At 44.1% G+C, this 25142-nt stretch overlaps 1 protein-coding gene across 1 annotated transcript in view; it reads left to right on the top strand.

Annotated features, from left to right (window-relative positions):
- RNF217 (ring finger protein 217) overlaps positions 1 to 25142 on the top strand; it is a 54146-nt gene that overhangs the window by 6092 nt on the left and 22912 nt on the right. Inside the window, exon 2 of the mRNA XM_088530324.1 lies at positions 24246 to 24479. Within this exon, the coding sequence (XP_088386450.1) occupies positions 24246 to 24479 (234 nt within the window). The remainder of the gene's footprint in view (positions 1 to 24245; positions 24480 to 25142) is intronic.

The raw sequence follows: 25142 nt of genomic DNA, 5'->3' as shown, positions 1-25142 counted from the left end.
CATCCATTTATGGTGCAAGCAATAACCTTGTTGAAACAGTTGCTCAGGGTAACCAATGTGAGTGGCATCAGATAAATTCAGATGAAAACTTTAGAGAAGAAAATTTTTAGGTTTAACAATGCAGAAGATTTGAAGTTTAACGTTAGTTTAAAACTGTTTTGGAAATGAAATTGAAGTAGCTTAAAGTCTACATTGGCCTTGATCTTTCCTGCTGCATCATTTTAAGGTTAGTGTATGTTTCATTATAAACTGGGAGGTCTTGTCAACTCCCCATAAGTTGGGAGGTCACACAGTTGCTACCTTTAATTTATGTAATTATTAGGAAGTCTGTGCCCTTTGTAGACTGCAGTTTAATGAAAAGATACAGAAATTCCATAACATCCTCTCCAGCTTACGTGTTGGCTATATACATATAATTGTATAACACATTTATAAACTGAAAATGTCTCCCTTCAAGTTATTAGGTGTATCAGATGGATATAATCAAAATAAAAGTATCTTTGTGTAGACTCCCCTTTTGTTTCCCTACCCAGAGTTTTTGCTGAAGGGTGGAGATCAGAATATATTGGATAAAGCAGTGGTAAGGGGCAAAGTTAAACACTGGCAAGCCCAGTGCTATTGATGCTACTGTTTGTTGCTTTCTGACATTGGTGTGATCCAAATGGCAGCAGAGTCAGGTACATCTGTCATTTAATTGATTTGGCTGCACTGTTTTTATAGGAATGATGTGCCAGCACAGGGGTAGGATGGGGATCTGAACAGATCTGTCCCTTTAGCCTTTACGGAAAGGGAAGTCCTATCCAACCGCTTTCAGCTGGGATGTGGTTCTGTGAGGTTGGTCGTACAATACAAGGAAGGAAGAAGAATGAGAAGAAGGTTGCCCGGATGGGAAGGGCTTGGTGATGTTGTAAGACTCAGTTTGACCCAGAAGGTAGGCTCGCTCGAATCAACTTTTGTAAAACAAAAGGGAATTATCAAAATTGTTGGCCTCAATATAAAAGGTGGATTCTTGGACTTTGTTTAAACTTGTGGCTGAATACAGGCCAGTTCTGGTAAATGATAACCAGAAGGGACTTATTTCTGTTTTCCTATGGCGTGGGGCAGGCAGGGAGAATAAATGTAATTATATATTAAAAAAAAAAAAAGTGGTAGCTTTTAACGTAGTTTAAAGCAGATAGCTTCAATGCAGAACATTTGGGGAGATGGTTGTCACGTTATGACTACTACCCTATAGATAGCCAAGAGGTATGGAGTAGGGGAACATGTTGTGACGTGAGTGGTACAATTTCAGAGGTGCTGTGAGAAGTGCTGCTTCCCTGAGCAGCTAAAAAGTACTTTGCTATTTTTGTTACTGTTACTGCTGCACATGGGCACAAAAGTGGGAGAGGAGAGATTCTTAACTTTTCAACTATTCTCATGTTTGCTTTAGGAATGTGCTTTGGGGATAGGACACCTTGGGTCTTTCCATTCCAGTGCACCTGTGCAGTGCCAGGTATAATTTGTCTAGTTGGAAGTATTCCCTTTAAAGATTTATAGAAACAAGTATGTAAACTATTCAGTGCTTTTTTAAGTGCATATGCAGCTCGGTTGTGTAATAGCTTGGAAACTCTGCTTAGTTAACTTTATGGTATTAGCGTGCAGCTTAAAAGGGGGAAAGAATGCACAACTTAAAAGATTTTTGGAATGGATGGATCCACAAAAGGGCAAACATGCTCAGTAGTAATTGGACTTCAAGTGTTGCGTACCAGCTACAAAACGTGGATGCTAGTGCTCCAGGGAGAATTATGGGGGAGATGGTGTATTTTATTGTCATCATTTACTCCTACACGGTTAAAATACCAGTTGTAAAACACCGGACTTCTGCCAAAATGTTCTTGCTGTTGGAGCCTCCCAGGTATTGATGTATACACAGTTATCTAGACCTCAGAGCAGCTTGACGTACAGCCCTTATTTTCCTGACAGATGGGAGATGAAAATTAAGCAACCTCAGAAATTCTCACCCATTTGTATGATGGAAAGTACAGTCTTGATTCTGTTGCATTTCTCAGTAACACTGCAGAATAATTTGCAAACTTTTAAAGATGCCTTCTGGAGTCATATGGCTATTTTGAATTGCTGATAGCTTCCCGGTTTCTAAGATTTAAGGTGTGTTTGCTGTGAGTTGTGATGTGAGAGTTCTTGCTTACTGGTGGCTGTTAGTGGGAGCTTTTGCCTCGGTGAAGCAGGTATTCCGTGTGCAGGCCTGGGCTGTGGTCCCCTTTGTGAGAGTAACTCGCAGCTCAGTCCTCAGGCAGGCAAATCCTGCACGAAGTGTCCTAGAAGACTCGGCTCCGTAAGGACCTCCTCTAAACCAAGGCAGGTGGAGTCCTAGCTAGAAAAGGCCAGGTCATGACTTCTGTGAAATTGTGGATCTGAAAAGAGTTCTGGCTCTCTTCCTGTATGAGAAGGAGCAGGTAGGACTGTGTCTAGTCTAAGACCAAAGGTTTGCAGTCACTTAAGCCAGCAATATTGCATCTCCATAACTTGTTCATTGCTGTTCCTGCATCATCCCTTTCCTAGATCCGCTGGGAGAGCTGAAATTAACATTCATCACCTATTCTGACTTATCATCAAGTTCTTCATTCTCGTACTGCAGCCGTGCAAATATTTATTCCACCACAAAGTGGTAGTGAATAAAGTGTCTATGGCCACTTATTTTAGCAACAGTGACAGTTTGTCAAAATAAAATGACTGACAAACAGGAAATAGGACAAATAGGAAAACCTGTACAAATGGCTGCACCTCCGTTGGAGCTTGATGAAATCAGACCTGAGATGCAGTCGCGTCGCTGCGTCGTTGCCTCTCTCACGGTCCGGAGGAGGTCCTGGCTTGCCCAGCTCCTGCGGGTGCCTCCGCCCTCGCAGCCCTCTGGGCGGGCCTGGCACGTGCAGAGCCCCCTCCTGAGCCACCTCAGCCCTCGAGTCCTGGGTCCAGCCCTGGCTGCGGCCTCCTCGTCCTGTCTCCAGTGCTGTGTTGCAGGAGTTTATTCTTGTCTCTTCACTTAAAAAGAAGCTTTCAATGAGCTGGGATTCCTAAGCTTCCTCAACATTTTATAATATGGAACAGATTCTCCCTGAGGCATTTTGAAAGCAGAGCTTTTTGTGTGAATATTCTCTGCAAATCAGAGGCCTCTTCTCAAATCTTGCTTGTTTCAACAGCTCTAGTTTGGCAAGAAGTGCCAAGTATGCTCATTATGTTCGTGTGAGTAAAAGAAAATTTTCCTGTTCGAGGCAGCTTTCGAAGAAGTTCATCGAGCTCCTTATCTATTAGAATAACAAATGAGTAGAGATGCAGAGCTCAGGATGAAAGGGAGATTTGGGGGTTTGGTTGTCTCTTTTATTAATTTACCCCTGAAGACAAAATGTCTGAAGGTTGCTGTTAAAGCTGATTTTATTCTGCAGAGGCACAGCAGAGACAAGGTGTAAGCCAGTGCTTCCATGGCAGTGAATGCATCATCTTGAGAGCTCAGCTTAAGAAACTCTTTGTTGATGAAGGTTGCTTTTGAGCTTGGTCATACCATCTGTTCGTGTAAGTACAGAGAGGAAAAAGAAAAAGATGCACTCTTTTTAAAGAAAACAACCAAAATCAATTAATTACCTTTTCAGTGTATTATTGTCCATGCTAATTGATTTTTTAATGTCTGGAGTCAGGCTGAAGATAACCTGTTGGTAAAGGAGGTAATTGTTTGGAGAAAGTGCAAATATAAACGAACTTGGGCATTAGAAGGGAGTGTGAGAAGGCACCTAGGGGGGTTGCTTGTTTGTTTTCCCTTCTTAATGCATTTGAAACCCATTGCTTGCTTTCTGTAGCTATATTGAGTAGGTTTTCAACCCATACAATTTTAAGCCTACTCTACAACAGATATAGATTCCTCAGTTTTTTTTTTTTTTTTTTTTTTTTAAGCTGCACTGATATTTACAGTGACATGAATGGGCTGTAGCTGTGACTTCTGCAAGCTGAAAGTGTGTTTCTTGGAAGCAGCGACATGTTTGTTGTTTTAGGAGGAGGGGAGGGCCTCCTCTCTGTTCCTCAGTGATGAACTGGCACCAGGAGATAAGTATTGTCTGATACCAGCCTACCATTAGCTTCTGTAGAGAGTTTTGACTTAGGAGAGTTTGAAGTTTTATCAGAGCTGGATGAGCCAGTGGTCCTGTGTGTTGATCACTGAGATGAGGTTTTCCAGAACAGGTATGAAAGCTAGTACAGCTACGTGCCAGGGCATGCAATTAGACCAAAATCAGCCTTTTATCTTTTCCACGTGGGAGCCTGGCGTTTGGAACATTAGTTAGAGGCACATATTTTGGGAAATGACAGTATATTACAAGCAGCTCATATGATAGAAATGCTAAAGAAATTGCATGCAAGTCTAGGGTGTAGTAGGGAGAAAAGAGTTGCATTGGGTGTCTGGTGAGTCCGAATTTGGGTCTCAGGCACAGGGACCAGGAAAGGTGGTTGCAGAGAGAAGGCTCCGTTGTGCAGATGCAAATGGTTTGTTTTAGGATAATGAGAATTGAGAGGAGAAATGGCTGTTCTCTCTAAATCCAAGAGGGGGTAAGGTGGAAAGTTCCTTCCTAAATTTTAGCACCACACGAATTATAGAAATTTGTCATGAATTAGGTTAGCCTGAAAAGCAGAGTAAGGCTTTGTATTTGAGGTAGCAGGGAGAGATCCCTGGCATCTTTTCCAGTCTCCTGGAGTTAAGGAGGACGAGTTCAGTCTGAGTGGTTCTCAGAGATGGTTCCTGTGGTCCTGTGAAAAAGTACTGGTTATGTGGGCCTGTCAGACCCAGTATTTGACCCGTTTTGATGGGGAGGCCTTCTGTATTTCTGAAAGTGAGCTCTGCTGTGGGGAAACTCGAGTTAAAGGAGGAAATGCCCGAAGCGTTTTCATCATCTTATGTTACTTACTTAAAACTGTCCTCTCGTCATGCCTCGCTCATCTGTAAGGAATCTCAAATTGGATGGTTTAAGCTGTTTCTAGGAAAAAAAAAAAAAAAAGGCTTTCAACTAAATTTCAAAACATCTAACCAAGCTTTTGATTACATTGATAGGGTTGAATAGGAAACATTTTCAAGTTTTCCCAGTCTCCGAGGAGAAGCTGCTTGGCTGTCGCCTGACTTGAGCTAGAGTATAGAGGATGCCTTTGAAATGACTTTCCAGGGAGTTTCACACAAGCTGTTGTATAAAGAATCATGTGAGAGAATGAAAAAAAAAAAGTGATTGTTCTGATTTACATAGTTTGTTATTACATGGAAACAATGGACTGGACAGATGATTAAAGTATCAAAAAATTGCAGGATAATGGAAAAAAAAAAAACACCGTGGAGGGAATGGGATGTTTTTTGCCCCCCTCCTTTTTTTTTTCTCTTTTTTTTTTTTCCCGTATTTGTCTCCTGGTGTCTCATTCAAAGGGTTGTTGTTGTTTCTTCCTCTTTCCAGTTACTGGTACCAGTATCTAACAGGGTTGGTGAAAGGGATTTTAGCATTCTTAAAGTACTTGTATTGGCTGCCAGGTAGCCTTTGGTTAGAATGAGGGAGGCTGCAAGGTGACTTACTTGGGATTTGGGAGAAATCCATCCTGGCTCTGTGCCGGGCCCAGTGCACATAGAGGGCTTTGCTGCTGAGGAGGCTGAGATTCAGTAATGCCAAATTTCTGTAGTCGTTCCAAAATATATCCGCAAGCTACCCGAATAGAATTGCTGAGGCTGTCATGCCCTTTATGGTTGCTATATGTAGAAGCTAGACAAACAAAAATCAGCAAATTTTGAGTGGAGATAGAGACTGGGTAGCCAAGTGTATGTCTTGCATCTTTAATGTCCTGCATGCACCTGCATCTTTAATCTGCTGCAATTTCGGACGTTGTGTAATAGTTAAAAGATACTTTCATTCAGTCCTTGTTAAATTAGACCAGATTAGACCAGACTACATTGGTTTCCTGCAGGGCTTTGGTTTCATGCAGTGGAGATGAGTTCAGCAGTGGTATCTGTTTGGGAAGATAAATTTCATGGAAGTGCTCATTAATTTCTTAGCCTGGGAGATACATACACTGATAACCAGTATAGAAGGCTAATGTACTGATGACGAACCCACCTGTGCATTTAAATAAAGTATTATTTTAAAAAAAAAAGCTTGGGGAATGTGGAGGCCAGGAAGCATTTAAACATTTAAAAACTGCTTCTGGAATATACAGGCTTATGATCTTTAATGGGTTACTTCACATTCCTAAGCCATGGTGGAAAAAATGATGAGACACTAGAATACATGAGATAATAGCATATGTTGTATAATGATCTATTGATACGCATGGAAAACGGACATGTTACTAAGGAATAAGAAAAGACAAATAAAATGAAGTGCTTGGCTGGCTAATCTGTATTTTGAGTGGGTTGTAGAACCTTTATTTATGGCAGGAAGCTGAGGTACTTGGTAATCAAAGCGCGTACTGCTTATCTGCTAAGTGCTGCAAGGATCCTGGAGAGTGACCTCTGCTCCTGCTGTTCCCAGCTTTTGCTCTCTCTCCTCCTTCACCTGGATTTCCCTGGATTCGTCCCTCCTTCACCATTTCCCTGGATGTGTTTCCTTTCAGTTGCCAGTAGCTTATTTAATACAGTGGCATCCCCACCATACGAGGGTTGTTTTTGCTATGGTATTTGGAGTCATGCACTGAAAAAGGTTGAGTAGGTTATACAAATTAAAACTAACTGGGCCACATCATAGATTATTTATAAATGCCTTTAAATGAAGTAGCTGTGTATTAGGAGTCAAGCATCTATTGTGCGCAGGGTGACTTTGGGTGAAGAAATTGCTCTTCAGTTCTGAATTCTCCCTCTGTTGTCATTGGAGTGTTTGCCCTATTTTTCTCCCATAAATGCATAATCGAACAGGAGGGAGCAACCTCCTTGCAGGAGACCCTCGGTAAAGCGAGGTGGCAATCTCCTGCCTCTGCAGCTGCTTTGGGGCAAATAAATCGGATTGTGGTCGCGGGACGCGGCCACGCTCCGTGCAGGCGCTGCCGTGGGGCCGGGGTGACCGGGGCGCTTCCATGGGGCTGAGCCTTGGGCACCGTCGGGGACGGTGGGATAAAGCAGTCGGTGACCGCTCCGTGCTGTGCCTCTGCGGGCCGAGCTCCGTGCAGAGGGAGGGCTTCTGCATCTTCTTATAGTGCGGCATCTTCGTGTGCTGCTTCATAGATCACCCAACCGCCTGTGATGTTTGCTTGCAGATTTTGATGGCACTACTTTCTTGTGTTTATATTACATGGAGATACCTTTCAGTTGTGAAACTTTGGAAGGATAGCATCATGGATGCCTGGAACAGGAAGATTATCTAACTATTGTACTGATCATTGCCAACGTGTTGGCTTTTTATTTATCCATTTAAGACCCTCTTCAGACAGCAGAAGAGTTGCTGATTCTTGTTCTCTCTTTTCCTGCTCCTCTCCCAAGCTCCAGAAATGAGAGGGGAGTAACTGTGATTGAAATGCTTTGCCCCCACCTTCCACACACACACAGCATTTTTTTCCTCCTGTTTCTCTTCTCCTCCTCCTCTTGCAACACAAGCTGATTTGTAGAGTTAGGAAAAGGTGTTAATCTTGCTCCGAAGGAAGGTTAGAGCAAGTTCCTAGGCAGTGTTTAACACACGACAGTGTTGTTATGTGATGACACGTGTGGCAGATGTGCCTATTGCAGTTCACTGTTTCAGATAAATCCATAATGCGCTGCTGAAACAAAGAATTTCTTTGATGCAGCCCAAGTGGTCAAGTACTTATGTGTTTAAGTGACCACATAGGTCAGCATTAAGACGACAAGAGAGAAAATGGGCTGCATCGTCATAATAATTGCAAAGAAATAATTGTCTGGCCTTACATGATTTAGAGAGTGGGGCAGTGGGAAGTTTTCATGCTGATTTAGCATATTAAAGCTTTGATCACTTATTTGCATTTCGGAAATTATATTCTTTGAGTTTGGGATTAAGAGCATTTGCCCTCATGCATCCTTTTATTTTTTCTATCGCAAAACAGATGTTAACTCTCGTGCTAGATGTTGCAAATGCGATTTTCATAGCTTAATGTTTTAACTGGAAAAATACAGAACTAGAACAGCTTATCAGCCTCAACTGCACTATAGGGATCATGGTGAAAGAGTCTTAGAATCATGCCTATTTGTATCTCCAGTTCAAACTGTCTTTAAAGTCGCTTTGGCCTCTAGCTTTTCAAGGGGAGGATTTTTTGTTGTTGCTGATAGAGCTTCAACAGATAGTGATTGCAAACTTGTAAAATTGTAGCAGAGTTGTTCTTTTCGCCTAAGCCTGTAAATTTGGACGTGGGGCTGAAATTGCTGACAAAGACAAAACAGTCCTGATCTCTTCTAGTTTTTTAAAAAAGAATTGCTGTGTGGCTGGGCTCTCTGCGGCACTGCAGTCATGTCTGCAGCTCAGCCAGGTTTGCTTTCCCAAGGGCCTTTTAACAGCGCTGCTGTTGCGCAGAACTGGATGCGTGTGGCTTGTCCTGTCAGTCATTTAGGAGAGGAACCAGCCACCTCTCACCCTGTCGTGTCCAGCTGCGGTCCTCGTTGGTGAGGGTGGTGGTTGAGCTCCCCAGCAAATTCCACAAGGCCGTTTTTCCCTGGGTAAGTGTGTTATCCGTGCGGCTGATGGGAGGATCGGCTCTCAGTCTCAAGCAAACCAAAACTTGCCTCTCAGTCTAGATTTCTTCCAAGTAGAAATGTTCTGGCCCCGCTGAGCTTGTGGGAAAAACTTGAGCAAGGAGTTGGTGTAGGTGGTTCCAGAAATGGATTTTGGAGAAGCCTGTTTGTTTTTGTCCTGCCAATATAATAGCATTTTTATAAATGTTGTGCCTGGATCACTTTATTGAAAAGCTTCACTGTTTTGGTGATTTGCGGGATGCGAGGGAGCTTCAGCATTTTTCAGGGTGCCTGTTTTTTGTATTTGGAGATAGTATCTGCTCCTCTGATCAAATACTGAGCGTTGAAAAACGACCACGGGAGCAAGCAATACGTGTTGAAAAGCTGCAGTTTTACTCGTGCAGACTGCCTTGTGGGGTGGCTGGGCTCTCCGTGCCAGCACCGAAGCCTTCCCAGGCTTGCGGGGCCCGAGCAGCATCCACTGCTCGTCCCTCCTGGCTGTTGTGGCCCCCGGCACTGCAGCCCCGGGCTCCCGGGAGCTGTCAATGGGCACAGCGGTGTCGTGGCGAGGGCGGCAGCGCTGGAGCCTCCCGCGGTGACGTTAGTGGGACCCCAGCCCAGAGCTCCCCGCGTCGCCCACGGCGCCTGGGTTGGCGAGCGCTGCCTTGGCCCTGCAAGTCGCTAGGAGCTGCACTTCGAGATAAATCAAGGTACTATTAGGAAAAAAATACGTTTGTTCTGCAAAACATTCGTGTGCTGTTGCAAGAAATTAATGACTGTTTCCCCAGCGGTTGGTTTGTGTGCAGAACTAGCTGAGGATGCACTTTGAAAAATGCTTTTATGAAGCTTTGTTTATTCTCCTGCTGCAGCATCATTTTTCCTGTGCATTGAAAGGCTTTTTAACCGATGGGATTTTTTTTGTTTTGCTACTGATTCCAGTTTTGTAAATTGTGCAAACAAGAAATCAAATGGAACTATATTTTGTGCTTAAACATAGCTGTACTCTAGTACAAAAACTGTGTAGCAGACAAGGAAATTAGTACTAGTGTGTTTTTAACTCTTTTCCTAACTTTCTTAATGTTTATCATGGTCTTAACATAGGTAATTTGATGGGGCTTCCTCGTACATTATGTTGTTCAGTTTGCAAAACTTGTACAATTGTTCTGCATGTGAAGGCATGAGATGGAGATCAGTGGGAGAAGTCAGTAGTTGAATGACACAAGCAGTTTTTCATTCCAGTTAAACTACGCAGAGGTCTGCTCTTCTTTCTTCTCTAATACTTAGCATACTTACATTAAAATATTTATGCAAAATATATTTTTCATTAGAAGTGGGAAGAAGACTCCAGAGACCTCACTACTAAAAATGGCTTTATAATTAGGGTATCCTATGTGCTAGAATACAGCAAGAGCTCAATTTTACCTTTAATAAAAGATGTTTCATTAAATCTAAATGATTCTATAAAATGTTCTTAAACTTTCCCTTGGTGCTGGCTTACCACTTTTTTGGCGGCAAGTAGCCTGTGGGTTTGAGTGTAAGCATCCTTAGCATCCTTTGGCTTTCTCGTATTTGTCTGTGTCTTTTTTTTTTTTTTCTTTTTCCTTTTACCTGAGTGACCCAGAGTTTTAAGTGATTATATTTTAATACAAAATTCCATTTTTTTCTCCCCTCTGTTCATGGCAATTTACTTTATCCTGTTCCCAAATAAAATATGACAGCAAAATCCATTTTTTATAATCCTTTCAACAGTGTCAGCTTCAGTAGAAGTAGGGAACACATAGTGTAGGAGTGGAAGGAATTTCAGAGGTGCCGTCCGAAACATCATTAGTTACTCGGATATTAAAGCTTAGTTCTGGTGAGAAATGATGGAGTCCGTCCACAGGACACCAGGGGGTCCCTCTGGGCAGGGCAGAGTGCCCAGGGCTAGATGGGGAGGATCAGTGCTGCCATCCCTCCCCATCCCGCTGGGAATAGCGGGTGGGAAAGTTTCTGAGCCTGGTCTCTCTCCACAAGGGAAAGTGCCGAGGCTTATTTTAACAAATATCAGAAATCTTAGCCATGGGGGGATGATTACCATAAAAGGACAAGCTGTATTTTGTCCTGCTAGTGCTGCCAGAAATTCTCAGCTTTCCTTTATGGTGTTTCTTTACAGGTTGGTGTTACTGGTTCAAAAAACATGTAATGTATTGGGGGAAGAGGGAGTCTGAATGAAGTACATGCAGAAGAAAAAAAATACAAAATCTTTCTGTTGTTGGATTAATCGCAACATGAACACAGCACATTTTTAACGAAACAATGTTCTGATCCTTCTAGAAAAATGTCAGGACAACTCAGATCTTAATTTTATGCAGGATGATATGGATTTTCCAAACCGTAGGCAGCATTTTGGTGAGGATTGCATAGCAAACACAACACTTATCTTGGTATTTTGGCATGCCCCCAAGCCCACAGAATTCACAAGCATGAATACTGCTGCCTCCCTTCTCGGCTCAGAAATCAGTTGTGCTTCGGGCAGCGAGTTCCTGGGTAGCAGCAGTGGCAGCTCTGAGTTACGGCTCCTGTCTTGGCGCAGACCTGGGCTGGGAGGAGACTTCACAGCACCGAATATTCCCTGGGTAGAGGGGGGGTGACAGGGGCAGAAACAAAACTAGTATTTGGAGAGAGCTTGTACAGTGTGTAGATGGGTAAGTTGAGATATTTAATGTCGTGTGAGGTACTTGAGTGAAAATAATGAAATGCTAGATCAGATACTTCTCAAAGTTTTTCTGATAATTAACGTTTATCCTCCTGGCTTTTTGCCTCTGAAGTTGCTCATTGTTTCTTTTTGCTCTTGCAGAGCCTGGAGTTGCATGGCCTTACACACAAGTTCTCCTGCATTTTTTTATTGCTGTGTTTTATAACAATAATTTCTCTTATACCTCTTCATTTCCTACCTGTTAATTTTCTCCATCTAGGGACTATGTATTCTTTGGAATTAATTAATGAAACTAGAATTTCCTCAGCTAGTGCTGAATTTGATTATTGTTGAAGTCGGCGTTTTCAGAAGTGGTTTGGTACCTTCCTCGCCTGCTCCCCAGGCGCCAGTCGTTCCCGGTGGCACTTTTGAAACCCTGATGCCTCCTGTTAGGAACAAAGCTGCTGCTTTAAATATTCAGCGTGAGGTGGAATGGCAACCTAGTTTCCACAGCCTTGTAAAGGTTTATTGCAGCCTGAAGTGATGTTTCAAGGTTTCTATCAACTTGCTTAGCACCTTTTAAAAAAAGAACACAAGCCAAAAACACCCCCAAACCTCATAGTCAGTCCTTCGTGCCTTTTTTTTTTTTCAATGGGGGAAAGCCTGAGCTAATTTTGTTCGTAAATGAATGAATGACCTGTATCTACAGGAATGAAAAAGGTGTTTTTTGTTTTTATTTTCCCCTCCAATTATATGTTTTTTTTTCCTTTTTTTTTTTCCCTTTTTTTACAGTCTCTTTTGATCAGAGTCCCTGGAGCCAATATCTTTATTCTTAGAATGGAATAATGAAAGGGATATGGTGAAATTCCTTGAAAAGTGTGTTGAGTCCGTGAGAGGAACTTCGCGTATTAAACCTTCTGTAGTCTTATTTTTATAGTCAACACCTGCACGATGTATTTTAGTGTACGTAGCAGCTGGTAGGAATCCTCCCCGTTGCAAAAGGAAACCTCCTGGCGCTTGCGACGCTCCCTCCGCGGAGGGGCTGCTGAGCGCGCGCGGCGCTCGTGGCTGCTCACAGGCACGTTGTTACCTTGTGCTCACAGGTAATCCAGCGCAGTGCAGAGCGTCGCTGGCGCCGAGCGGGAGGTGCAGCCTGGCGCGGCCGGGACGCTGGGTTAGCAGGGAGCTGCCTCTGAAAGAGCCTCTGTCCTTGGCGCTGCGATCGCAGCCGTTCTCTTGGGTTGTGAGCTGGCGATCGTGGGTCACAGCGGAGCGAGTCCTCTGCCCGATCCGTCGGGAAGCTCCTGTTAAAACGCTTCCGCCTGCTGCTGTGTGGCCAGCTGAATCCCCTCTCCTTGCAGCCGCACGGCCTCCCTGCCCAGCACAGCCCTTGGGTGGCTCCGAGGGCAGGGTGCAGCAGGGTCGGCTCGCGGCGGCCAGCGGGAATGGCCCAGGAGGCCTGAGCCTGGAGGAGGGGGCCCAGCCCCATCGCTGCGTTAAAGGTGGGGTGAGGTATGTGCCTCCAACTCGTTCAAATGGGTGAAGGTGCTTGATCAGGTAACTAAAGATCCTGGGCTGGGTTCCTGGTGCTGCAGAGTAAGCCTGGAGGAGCATCCAGAGAGAGAACTGCAATGGATAGAAGTCTTGCTTTGTCCTTTTCCTCCCTCCCAATTCCTCTAAATGGCCACAGATGGTATTGAAATTGGTGCTTATGGTGGCTCTTTCCTATTCCGCCTTCCTCTTGGGTCTCAGACGGTACCTGAATACGTTGTGTCCCTCAAAGGAGCTCAATGGATGGAAAACGGGGAGATAAAGGAAGAGAAGCCGTATTTTACCGTGTGTGTGTGTGCGAGAGCTTCCACGACCTTATCTGTTTGCAGCACTGTTTTTGCAAGAATGAAATCTCTTCCTCACTGTCATTTCTAAAATTTTAGCCAGGGCTATAACCTGGGACACTTTGGCTGGTTCTGCCCCTGTTCCTTATCTGTGCCTCACATAGGCAAAAGTGGCTTCTCTAAGCGCAGCACTGTGTGCAACAGGTTTGTTAAATCCACGTCTGCGTAGTGAAGACCATGATGTATCAAGTTACCTTTTTTTTAATATATATAAACAAGAAGAGAGTGTGTTTGTTTTCTCTTGAAAAAGATTCATCTCTCTTTCAGATTTAGGAATAAAGGAGAACCCCTTTCTCATGGCAAACTTCATGTGGAAAAGGATTTCAATACAATCAGCTGATGGAACTAGCTTTATTGATTCAAATAAACTTGCCTCATGTTTTCCTGGTTTTGTGAAAAAGCAGTAAGCAGAATATACTGCTCTGAACTCAATGAAGTTTTGTTTCTTCTGCTTTAAACCTCTGTATTATCTGCTTCTCTTGTTGTCTTGCTGTTTCTAACAGTTTCTGGATGCAGCATTGTAGGTTTTCTAGCTGCATGCAACAAATAATGCCTGGGCTAATCTATAAAGATTCTCCAGAGGAAATTGCCTGGCAGCTTCAGTTGGGACTCACTTCAGGCTAATGCTCAGGACGGCTGAACTGATACAGGAAACCCCCAAAATTCCAGCAGACGCTTCAGCAGCAGGAGATTAAACCTGACACTGGGGCTGTTAAACACCCTGCTTAGCAGCCACTGCACGTTAGATCTGTGCGATTCTCTGCTGGATTAGATCAGTTCTGGTGCAAAGTTGTCCCCTCTGCTCATACAACGGCACTCTTCTTTGGGGCCAAAATTTTCTAATGAGATCTCTCAGCTGTACCTGTGTTTAACTGTTTGCGGTGGGTGGTTTATTATTCCTCCTGTGTGCTTTCCCTTCACTTTTGCTTTTCACTACTCTGAAGTACTGTTGAAAGCTGCTGTTCAGGCTGTTGCCTGTAGCAGCTCCCTGGAGAAGGCTGTTTTATTTGCACGTCTTGCTCTTGCACATTTGCTCCCTTTTGTGGCTGCATCTGTCACTGCATTCAGTGTGCGTTAAAATGTGGTTCAAAATATGTGATGTATTCTGAGAAATAACTTACAAAGCAGTGTGAAACCGGTGGGTTAGCGCACTGCCTTTAGGGCTTATGCAGGTGCAGCAGGTGGAGAGAAGTTTTGCCCAGGAAATACGGATCCGCAGAAGTGTGTCAAGGTGCTGCAGGCTGCTCCACTGCTGAGGTTCACGGCTCCAGCTGTTTAAATCATTATTTGGTTTTACTTTATAATGGCTTTCACAGAGCAGCATTTCACCAGAAGCAGCTCTGTTTATTGCGGGTAGGAGCTGTTAGGGTGACTTGGGTCTCTTTTCAGCAGGCAGAGCAAAATAACTATTTATATTGCAAATCGTAGCTATTTCTTCACTGAATAAGCAAATCCCTTTAAGTTGTGGTGTTTGCAAACCAGGTAGTGGTGTGTTAACCTTGCACATTCCTCCCAGGACCTTAGGAAGGAGATGGTAGTTATTGCTCCTGACAGTCAAATGCTGGGTAGAAAATATTTTTCTTTATTTTTCAGATTTTATTTGCTCTCAGGCAAGTTTTCAGGCTTTATTTTGCTTTCATTTCTCCCTGTGCAACTCCACTGCTTTTGTATTAATTTTCTCAAGTAAAGGTGGGCAGAATTTGGCTTGGTATCAGATAGCCAAAATGTTTTGACTGTCAATACATGTACAGGAAAACCTGCATACAGCTTCAGATCTAGCAAAGATACTGAAGTTATGTAGTTTAGATGGGCTCCTGAAGGAAAGCAGAACAATTTAAGAATAGCCATAAATAGTCCATCTTTCCCACTACAGACCAGAGTGGATAGAGAATAGTGGAAAGGTTTACACTGAAGTTATCAGGATATTTAAGTTGTCTCCTAAACCCATAGCAGTGCTCTTGTTTTCTTTTGGTTTATAGTTGTATTTTGTAATGGAATATTGAGATAGGAGGAGGGAAAGAGGAAAATGCTCCTGCCTATCTTCTAATTAGAGGAGATTTTATTTATTTATTTGCTAAATACCAGTATTTCAGGTGGTATCAAGCACCACACAATGCTTCTGTAGATATAAAGGTAAAATATAAGGAGGGCTGTTGTTAACCAAACCTTGGGTTGGACCAACTGTCGTTGATGCCACTGGCCTCATCGTCGCGTGGGCGTCAGCTCAGTGCTCAGGTTGCCAAATCTGTGGCGTTTGGGGCCTTTTTTTATCTGAGAGGGGAATGTTGGTTGGCAAATGAGAACTTGGCATTTTCCCCCTTTTGACTCTGGTTTGGACGCAGCCTACGGAGCGGTTGGAGGATGAGCTGCTGGTGTCTCCTTCTCAAAGCAAGCAGTTGTCGAACGAGTTGGCGCGGGTGCTGGGGCTGTCGGCCGGCCCCGTGCAAAGAGCGAAGCCGTGCATCTCGGTCGAGGTTTGCCCGTCCGTGACACCAGCGTGGCAGCACCTTGGCTTTCATTCCTCAGAACAAGCCCGAGAGAGGACGAGGAGAGGGGAGTTTCGGTCCAGACTGCGTTTACTCACAGTGTATGGCTTGCTGCTTTATAACCACCAGGTCCATAAGGGAACTTGGCTTTCATTCATGCTCTGTGTAAAATGTGGCTGTGGTTTTTCCAGCAGTGGGGCTTAAGGTGTTGCTCAAACCCGCAAAAGTTACCTTGCTAGCGGCTGAAGTGCTGCTGCAGTACCCTGGTACCCTGTGGCTGTGTACTTCTAGGTTGTGTTTACTGCCCTTTTTAGTGGGCAGGGGGTTGTGCTGTTGTTAATAGTCGACAGTGTCGTTGCTCTGGCTTGATGCTCATTGAGGTTAATCTGGGCTGGACTCCATGGAGTTCGGTGTTTAACCACTCAATTTTTTACTGCAAGTGAGATTAGGAAACAATAATGTTCCTTTTAAAGTGCTGCCCTTGCAGAAAGATTGGTGTATAAATAAACCGACCCACTTGAGTAACTGACCGTGGTTCATTTTAATCTTTTTAATTGGAAAAGGAAAAACAACAATGTTGTTACTTTTTGGTAATTATTTGCTATGACAAGCACTCACACGACGCCTCTTCTGCCTTTGGAGGCTGGTTCCCCGCATGCTGGAGGTGGCGGGAGGCGCCGCGGGCTGTGGTAAAGCCGCAGCGCCGGGTGCTGGGTCCCACCGGCGCCATCGCGCGGGAGCCGCTCGCTGCCCTCCCTGGGCTCCGGCCTCGGCGGCTCCTCTCCCAAGAGCTGGTGAGCGGGGCTGCCTCGTGGCAGCGCGTCTTGTGCGCCTGCTTGTCAGTGCAGGTGTCTTCCACCCCGCTGCTAGGAAGGAGCGACCGCTGTGAGGGTTCAGGGGCGCTTGCCCCTGGTTTCCACCCCTAGATGAGCCCTGCTCACTCTGCCATCCTCAACTCTCTTATTCCATGTGTTTTCCAGTCTAACGATCACAGATAACACAAAAGTGAACGCGCTTTTGATGGAAATTTAGCAAAAGTATCATTCTTAACCTATTTAGTTAGCACTAGTAACGACAGAATGGCTGAGGTTGGAAGGGACCTCCAAAGATCAAATCTTGTAAACCTAGGCAAAATAAGAGAGCTCTCATGTTTTTTCTTGCTTCCTTTGATGAAGGCAGAGAAATCTTTGAGTTTGGGTTAGGGTCCTCTGATCCAGATCTCCCACTCTACCTCCAGGGTTACACGTCTACACTTTTCAGCAGGGATTTTCCCTCTCGCTTCCCCTCTGTGCACACCCTCAGATGGGCGATGGGCGATTGCTTTATCTTGTAAGCTCTGGTGCTTGGTGAGACCAGAAAAGCTTCCTGCCTGCTCATCTCTCAGGATAACTCTAATGGAGTTCAGAAAAACTGTTTTTTCTCTCCGTCCCATCAAAGCAGATAACCGTCCAATTTTAATAGCTCTGTTTTTTTCTGAATACAGGACCAAACATTTCCTGTGCTATGGGTTCACCTCACTGTGAGAGCCAAAAATACAGGACAAAAGGCCTGTATTTTGGCCTTATGGCAGGACAAACTGCCATAGCATCTGACCACGTGCTCGGTGTTTACTCGCTGGAAGTAGGCAGAAAAATGACCTTTTTGCCAGGTAGTTATGGTTTTAATAGTGTTAGTGAGATGAAGCCTCAGTTTGCTGCCTAAGAAAGTAATAGAGAAGGTGCTAGCAAGAGGGCATCTCACACAGATTGATGTTAGTATTTGTTTATATCTTGGGAAGGAGAATTTTAGTGTAGATTTTTTTCCCCCGTACACGACTTTTTCCCATAAATCCTAGTTCTATAGGAATAATGAGACCTAAATCTTGGAGCTGCTTTCAAGTCAATTTGAACTGGTAAAACCTGATCCTGCAGCAGGAAGGGAAAAGGCTCTATGCCAGTATGTGGTCGAATGAGGAAGCAAATCTGAGAGGCCTCCAGGAAAACTGTTCTGGTTGTGTTTAGGCATGGTCCTAACCTATTCCATATAAGAATGACTTGCAAGCTTTTCCACGCTGTTTTTTAGATTAATGCTGAATCTAACCAGAGAGAAGTAGAAGAGTTATTGAATGGGAAGCGTGCTGTGGTTTATGGCTTTTCTACAGGCTGTGCAGGCCAGCTTTGCTAGTTAATCCTTGGGTTGCTGGCTAAGGTGGCCTGGGCAGCTGCTGGATTTAATTTTAAACCTGGTTATCTTCTTGATTTTTTTTTTTTTTTTTTTTTGTGATTTCCAGGTGTTCCTCGGACTAATGCAACTGAACATTGAAACCCTGTTCATAACTGAAATTTTAAATGCTAGATGAGCATCGAGAATTTAAATGGATGCCGAGTTTAAATGTGAGTTGTAAAGTGCTTAGAAGCCATGTTTTTGGAGCAAAAAGTCAAACGTTAGATATGCTGCTAGTGACTGGTTCGCAGTTCTGCAAGTCTTGGTTCTTTCTCAGCGTCCTGCTTTTGCATGCCCTTCTTGTGAGGGATGATACATAAAATGTTTTTTCAAAGGACCAAATTTTGCTTTGTATCTGCTCTCTGTGTGACAATTAACGCAAACCACAGGCCTCCTCTCACGCCTCAAACTCTTGGGCCCAGGTGACTTTTCTCTTTCCAAAGGTTACATGGAGCAAGTATCACTCAAATAATCACTTAAAGAGCTTTCCATGGCTTTATTCAGGTGTGAGGTACGAAGGAGAACAAATATTATGTGCCTTAGAGAAGACACATGAAGGATGTTATGCTGCAGGACCCTTTCAGGGTTGGTATGCTGGCCCTTACATAATACCCATCCGTGGGTTTCTTGTTTCGTTTTTGCTTCAGTGCAAATCTTGGGTCAAACCTTTGTTAATAGTAAAAAGTGTCCCTTTTAAACGAAAAGGATTTCTGTATGTTTGTGACAGATCTCCATTTTATGTTGTATTTTTGTTGTGCTTCGCTTGGGTGAGGAGACTTTGAGTTCCTCTCTCTTTGGCATTTTCTAACACCAACTAAATTAAAGAAAGTTTAATTTTTCTGGACTTCTTTTAGTTATGGAAGAGAGAGAGAGCAGGGTTCTTCCTTAGGGCAGCTTTTGAAACTTTTTTTCTTTTGCTCTGAATTCCTTTGAAAGTTCCTCTTTCTCTATTACCAAGAAAGGCTAATTTTCCTAGTTGTTTTGATAGTCACTCTGCTATTTCCTACCCCAGCAGAAAGTGGGAATTTTATGTAGATAAAATACACATTATAAATGCAGTGCCAGTGTTTAGAGGATCTTCATCCCCTGGATCTGGTTTCTTTTGCTGAAAGTGCTACAGGGTTCTGCAAGAGAGAGAAGCTGCAAGTGGCATTTGGCAGAGAGGACAGTGCAGTGACTCACCGAAAGGGGGATTTGTGGGGTACTTTGAATACAATTCTGCTCTGTAGAGAGAAAGGAATAAAAGGGAAGTGAAAATAAGACTTGGACAGTGGAGTACGCTGTGCAGAGTAGCGACGTATGGACAGGAACTTGCCAAGATGTCTGATGGAGGAGGTGGCACAAAGAAACCTGGTCTGTGGTTTCCTCTTTGGTCATAATGCAGCGTGCGCTGCCCCGCATCCACATGTACCCAGCTTGGTGTGTTCGTTCCCACTCGTGTGGCACCACTGAGGATTTGTACTGCTGAGATTTAGTGGTTAAGAGGGGAGGGCAGGCTGGAAGCTGTTTCGTAGAGCTGGTTTTTTTTGTTGTTGTTTGGTTGCTTTTTTTGTTTTTGTAAAAACAAGCAAATCAAAAAAAAAAAAAAAAAAAAAAAAGATAGATGGATACTGTCAGTACAAACCAGAGGCAGGACATATGGACTGCTTAATGTAGGATTTAAGCCACAGAAATGATCCTGAAAGCACAACCTTAAATACAAATGCAGAAAGTTTGCTGGAAGGTTGCACAACCTTTATTTGTTGATTTTTCTCCTGGCTGCCCTTGTTCAATCATGTATATTTGGATTTCATTTGTAGATCACCTTACCAGAGTAGCATCCTGAGCCATGGAGAGCCCCTGAACTGTTCCCGAGGGTGTTGGGTTTTTTTGTTCGCTTTTTCGGTTCATTTGTTTGGTTCGCATAGTCCTTTTTAGGAAAACAAAGTCCAAATAGCACTTTCCCCACCTAAACTTACAAGAAAAATAATTCTTCATTAATTTGCAATTTACCAGCAAAAGCGAGAATGAGAAATGTTTTCCAGTGGCTTAGAGGGCAATAGGATTTTGCTTACAAATGAAGGAAATTTCCTTCCACTTGTTTCTTCTGTCATAATATGTAAAATTCTTGTAGGCCAGAACGTGGCCTCTACTTGCATCTGTGCAGTTCGAAAAGAAATCTTTTTGCATAAAGAATAATACAGAATAAAAATAACCCTCTCTGTTCTTTATCCTCGATAGCTTACAGGGAAGTTTTGGGGGCAGAATTTGACAGAAATGCCACTGGTACACACGGTGGTGCAGACTAGATATGATACTGTGGACTTTCCAACACTGAAAAACAGGAAAGATTGACTCATTTGAGGAGTACGCGCATCTCTGAGCGAGGATTAAATTTTGAGCAAGCAAATGCTAGTTTGTATGTGTGTCTATTTTAAAGTAGAATAGCCCCTTATTTAAGGAATATAGTTTCCCTGGCAAATACACCCTAAATAGATTACTTTGTATCCAATTTTGGCCAAACTAAATGGCAGGTATGAATCAGTGCTTCTGATGTACTCTGAACTTTACTTTCCGTGTAGGTAACAAAGACTTACTTTATTTGTATTTATTTTTTTTCTCTCTTCAGCTTTCTTTGAATTTTAACTTAACATACCATGTGTCTGTTTCCATGTCCTGCCGTTGGCTTCACTGTATTTTTGGGCAGCAAGGAGGCCGCTCGAGAGGCTGCTCCCCCCTCCCAGTCCAAACAGGCTTTTCAAATAAAATGACAGGGATTTGAGGGGGGGTTATTGCTCTTCTGGTAAGTTTGGTGGGCAGTGCTGGCCCTGCTGGGGGTGCCACAGGGAAGCAAAGCGCCGCTGGAGGTGATCCCTGAGCAGTGCCTGGCGTTTCACACCGCTGCGGCTCGGCCGGGATTGAAAACACACTCTGCGAAAAGGTTCCTAACGCGCAGCGGTACCGTAAAACTCAAAGGCTTTTTCAAACTTGAGCTTTTGACATTATGATGAGCTCATATTGCAGGATAAGACCCTTCAGAGTTTCTTTAACAAAAAAACATCAAAGAAAGAATAAGACAGGTTATTTTTATCAAGGTTAAAACGGGTTTTTCTCTCCCGTTCCCCAGCACGTCGTGGGTCCGCAGCAGCAGGTAGCCCACCAGGCCGCTCCTGAGGCGGCGCTGGCGTCCGCCGCCAGAGCAGGGCCACGACACAGATGGGCTGTGTGGGGAGACAAGGCCCCATTGAGGCTGCCGCTCCTGCGGAGAGCGGCTCTGCTCGGTCCCGTTCAAAACATAGGAAAAGAATCCGTCCTTGCCAAGCCTGAAAGCCTGAAACTATTACAGGGGATAAAAATGATTTACTTCAAGTGGGTGTAAAACACATTTTCAAAATAAACACTGGAACCGCACTTGACTCTTACCGCGTATATTAATCGTATGCTGTGTGGGCATGAAAACTAGAAAGCGTTCAGCTTTGTGTTTCTTCATTTTATAAATGCAGGTTTGTTCGAACTCTGGCCGGCGTTTCATATAAACAGTGTTTCGTAAGCACTGGCTTAAATGCCAGGTGCTGTGTGAGGTGTCATTCTGCTGTGGCTTAGCTTACCTCTAGCAAAACGGTTTACCTCTTTCAGTATTTTTCTAATATTAAAAAAATAAAACAAAGTGGCCGTAGGTGGGATTCATGTGACTTCCTTTTTAAATTGTTGTGCCTTCACTTCCTTAACTGGAAGCTTCCACTGATCATTGCAACATTGGAAAAGCAGCACTAGCTTTTCATAGCTCTGTTAAAAACTGTTTCCCTAGCTTTTTTTTTTTTTTGGTTGTGCGGGTGTGTTGGTTGGTTGTTGGTGGTTTTTTCTTCTTTTTATTTTATTTTTTCTTTTGTGCATGGTTTCATCATGCACAAAAAAAAAAGGGGGCCTAGGCTGAAGTGTAGGGTATAGGAGCTTCAAAGTCTGCAAAACTTTCTGTGCTTATGCTAGGACTTTTAGCAGCACAACTGGATTGTCCAGGGGAACTCCATCTCTAATCAAAATAGTTTGAGAATAAATTAACCACGGTCCATTTTACCATGAAACAAGTCCTAGTGAGTTTGTTTAGGATCATGTGGTGAAATCGTAGATTGCATTTTTCAAACGGTGGCTTCCCCTTCAAACCAAGGACGCCGAGCCATGCAGCCAGGTTTTTCTTGTGGCCTAATTGTAACTCGCTTTTAATTTTTGAGAAGGATCATGCCAATAATGTCATGTGTTTCTGCAACAAATCACTAGTGATGTCAGACAGTTGAGCTCAATTTTCATACGATGCTATGGGTAAAACGGTGTCGTCCAGTCATAAAACGAGGTCATTTCGCAGTTTCTTTTTTGCATGTGCCTCGTTTTTCCGATGGCGTCTCTGAGCACTGGCTCTTCCTGCTCCATGCCAACCCACGTAAAAGACAAACATTTCCAACGCTGGCCAGCCTTCCCTGGCACGTGCTGGGGCTCTGCGCTGCTTTGAGCTGCAGCCGAGGTTCAGAGGAGCTGCCGACCTGTGCACGTCCTTCAGTGGGAAGGAGCCTGTCCCTGCGCCCAGGCTGATCCGGCCCGCGGGCTCCCCGAGCCGAGCGCGGCCGCTCTGTGGCGCCAGGCGCTGCAGCGCCCTGACCGGCGCCGGCCCTTGTCCCCGGCGGGCACCTCCTCGCTCGTGTGCTGCGGCTGCTGCTCCGCTCAGCGGCGAGCAGGCCTCTGCTGAACGCGGCGCGGTGGCTTTCTCTGAAGTCAGTATGAACCTTGCCTTTTATATCATTTTGCTATGGCTTCTCTAATCCTGTAACTGCTTCCTTAATTGATTCTCATTGAGTTAAAGCCCATGCAGCTTTGCTAGTGTCCCTTTGCAGTAGCTCGGTTGCTGAGGCAGCAGTGGTAGTGGATGTGGGGTTTATTGTATTTTATTTTTTCATTCTTCCTTTACTTAATTTGGAGACATTACTAATACAGTGTTTAGGACATGTCTTTTGGTACTATGTAGTATTGAGATCTGCATCCAAATTTGAAGCGTTCCTGTTATTTTTAGTATACTGGAGGTTCCTGTGATGGAACATGTTTGATGAATGCTCTATCTAGGCAAATCCAACTCCCCATCTTTGCAACAGTGATTCTTGGAGATGTCTTTTCCACCATCAAACCTTTTGGTCTTTGCATGAAGATACTCAGTCTGGAAGGACTCGGGCAAGTGGCCAGCTCTGCTTGTGCAGCCAACCCTCACGCATGGGATCCAAGATGACTTGTGGCAGATGCAAACACGTTCCAACTGGGTCCTTGCAGACTCCCTTTGGATCCTGCAGGGTTTATTTACCCAGGCTCTATGCCAAACATCCACAGCCATCCTGCTGTCAGGCCAGCTGAGATCTGCTGCTTTGGTGGCCATGCCAGGCTGTGGAGCCTGCCCGGTGTGAGGTGCGTGGCCCTGGCTCCCACACTGCCTGCAGAACCATGAGCTCCAGGCACCCCTTGCAGGTATCTGACTACATGGCTCAGCTTGGGCGGTCAGGGCTCATTAGGTCAACCATAGTTTCAGGTGCATTAGACTTGAGCTTGTTTCTATGGGGCTGTTCTTTATATTTTTTATTTTATTAGTTGTTGCTGTTGCTGTTGGCTGTTTTAACTCTCCAGGACCTGAGTTCTGGGGACGCTCCTTAGCTTGGTCAGCCCCAGGCTCAGGTGACGCTTTCTGCTCACGCAGCCTGGCACGCGGTGAGCTTCCCAGGAGCTTGGCAGCAGGAACGCTGGGCGGGCTTAACAGAAACCAGCTCCAGGCTAGCACTGGATCAGAGCTGCTAGACTCTCTCACAATCTCAAATTTACTTCAATTTTCCAGGCTGTAATCCACAGCATGTTCTGTAGTGAAACAGGTGTTTCCACTGTCTGCGTCCTCACAGCCCATACAAGCCAGGGCAGCGGAGGGATGACCGTTACACCCAGAGCATGGAGTACTGAAGGGATGCTGCTAATTAGAGCTCATGTTTTGGTTTCTTGGAGAACACCACGGCCATATGTATGCTGAAACTATACTTTTTAACAGTTCTGGTTGTCACAGAGGTAACCAGCTTTTCTGTTTGGATATAACAGTGTCTTCTGGAAAAACTGTGATGCGCTTGGAGTAATCAAGTAATTTTAAGATGATATGCTTGATAGTTGGTGAGTTGTTAGAGTACTTTAAAAGGGTTTTCTCACAATACTCACAAATGCTTCCTTCTGCAGTACTTGCAGAATATTACCTTTTCCAAGCAAAGGGTCATACAGTTCTTTTGTAATTTATTTTTATTATTATTATTTATATGCAGGTGCAGCTGGGTCAAGCAGACATAAAATGCCCGATCACGGAGTGCAGCGAACACCTGGATGAAACAACTGTCCTCTATAACCTGCCCCACGACGACATCATCAAGTATAAATATTTCCTGGAACTCAGCCGCATTGACTCCAGCACCAAGCCGTGCCCTCAGTGCAAGCACTTTACTACCTTCCGGAGGAGAGGCCACATTCCTACCCCTGCCAAATTGGAGAACAAATACAAAGTGAGCATGCTTGCCAGAGCTATGGATTAGGTAGCACAGCAAAAGTAGGTCAGCATTTGGTGGGCATTCAATGACCTTTCTTCCATTACTGAGACTGAATGTAAGCTGGGATTAAGAATCTGTAATATGAATCATTGGTTAACTAGTTAATTCTCTTCTAATAATTCAAAGAGTTGAGTTGTATTCCTTATTTCTTGTGGCAGGCCAAAATTGTGCCACTTGCCCATTTGAAATTAAGTTTACTTTCCTCTTCAAAATGCAGCCAATGCAGTCATGATTAGAAGAGATAGGGAAGGGGAATTATATCTATAATTGATAATTTTAGACACGCAACCGCAGCAAAGAACTTGCACTTTCTCTGAAGCTGCAAGTGAATGGGTTCTGGGTTTTTGTGTGAAGAGATACACACTCTTAGTATCTTCTAAGTCAGTACACTCCTTCCTTAAAGTAGGGCTCTGTCACTCTTTGGATTTCTTCAGCCGCTTACTACAGCTTAGGTGTTACTGTAGTTTTACAGCTCGGCACAGAAAACTTGAGAAATAGAGCAAGAAAACCCTTTTCTACGGCCTTTCTTGTAGTATAAGATTTTCTTATGTCAAGATTTAAATTAAAGATTAAATGCACAAAACGTTACTGACAGAAGCTTTGTGCTTCTGGAGGTCT

Source organism: Tinamus guttatus, unplaced genomic scaffold (genome assembly GCF_059628265.1).
Source record: "Tinamus guttatus ecotype Peru unplaced genomic scaffold, ASM5962826v1 Tinamus_guttatus_pri_ptg000366l, whole genome shotgun sequence".
NCBI classification, from domain to species: Eukaryota; Metazoa; Chordata; class Aves; order Tinamiformes; family Tinamidae; genus Tinamus; species Tinamus guttatus.
This window is presented reverse-complemented; position numbering and strand designations above follow the sequence as displayed.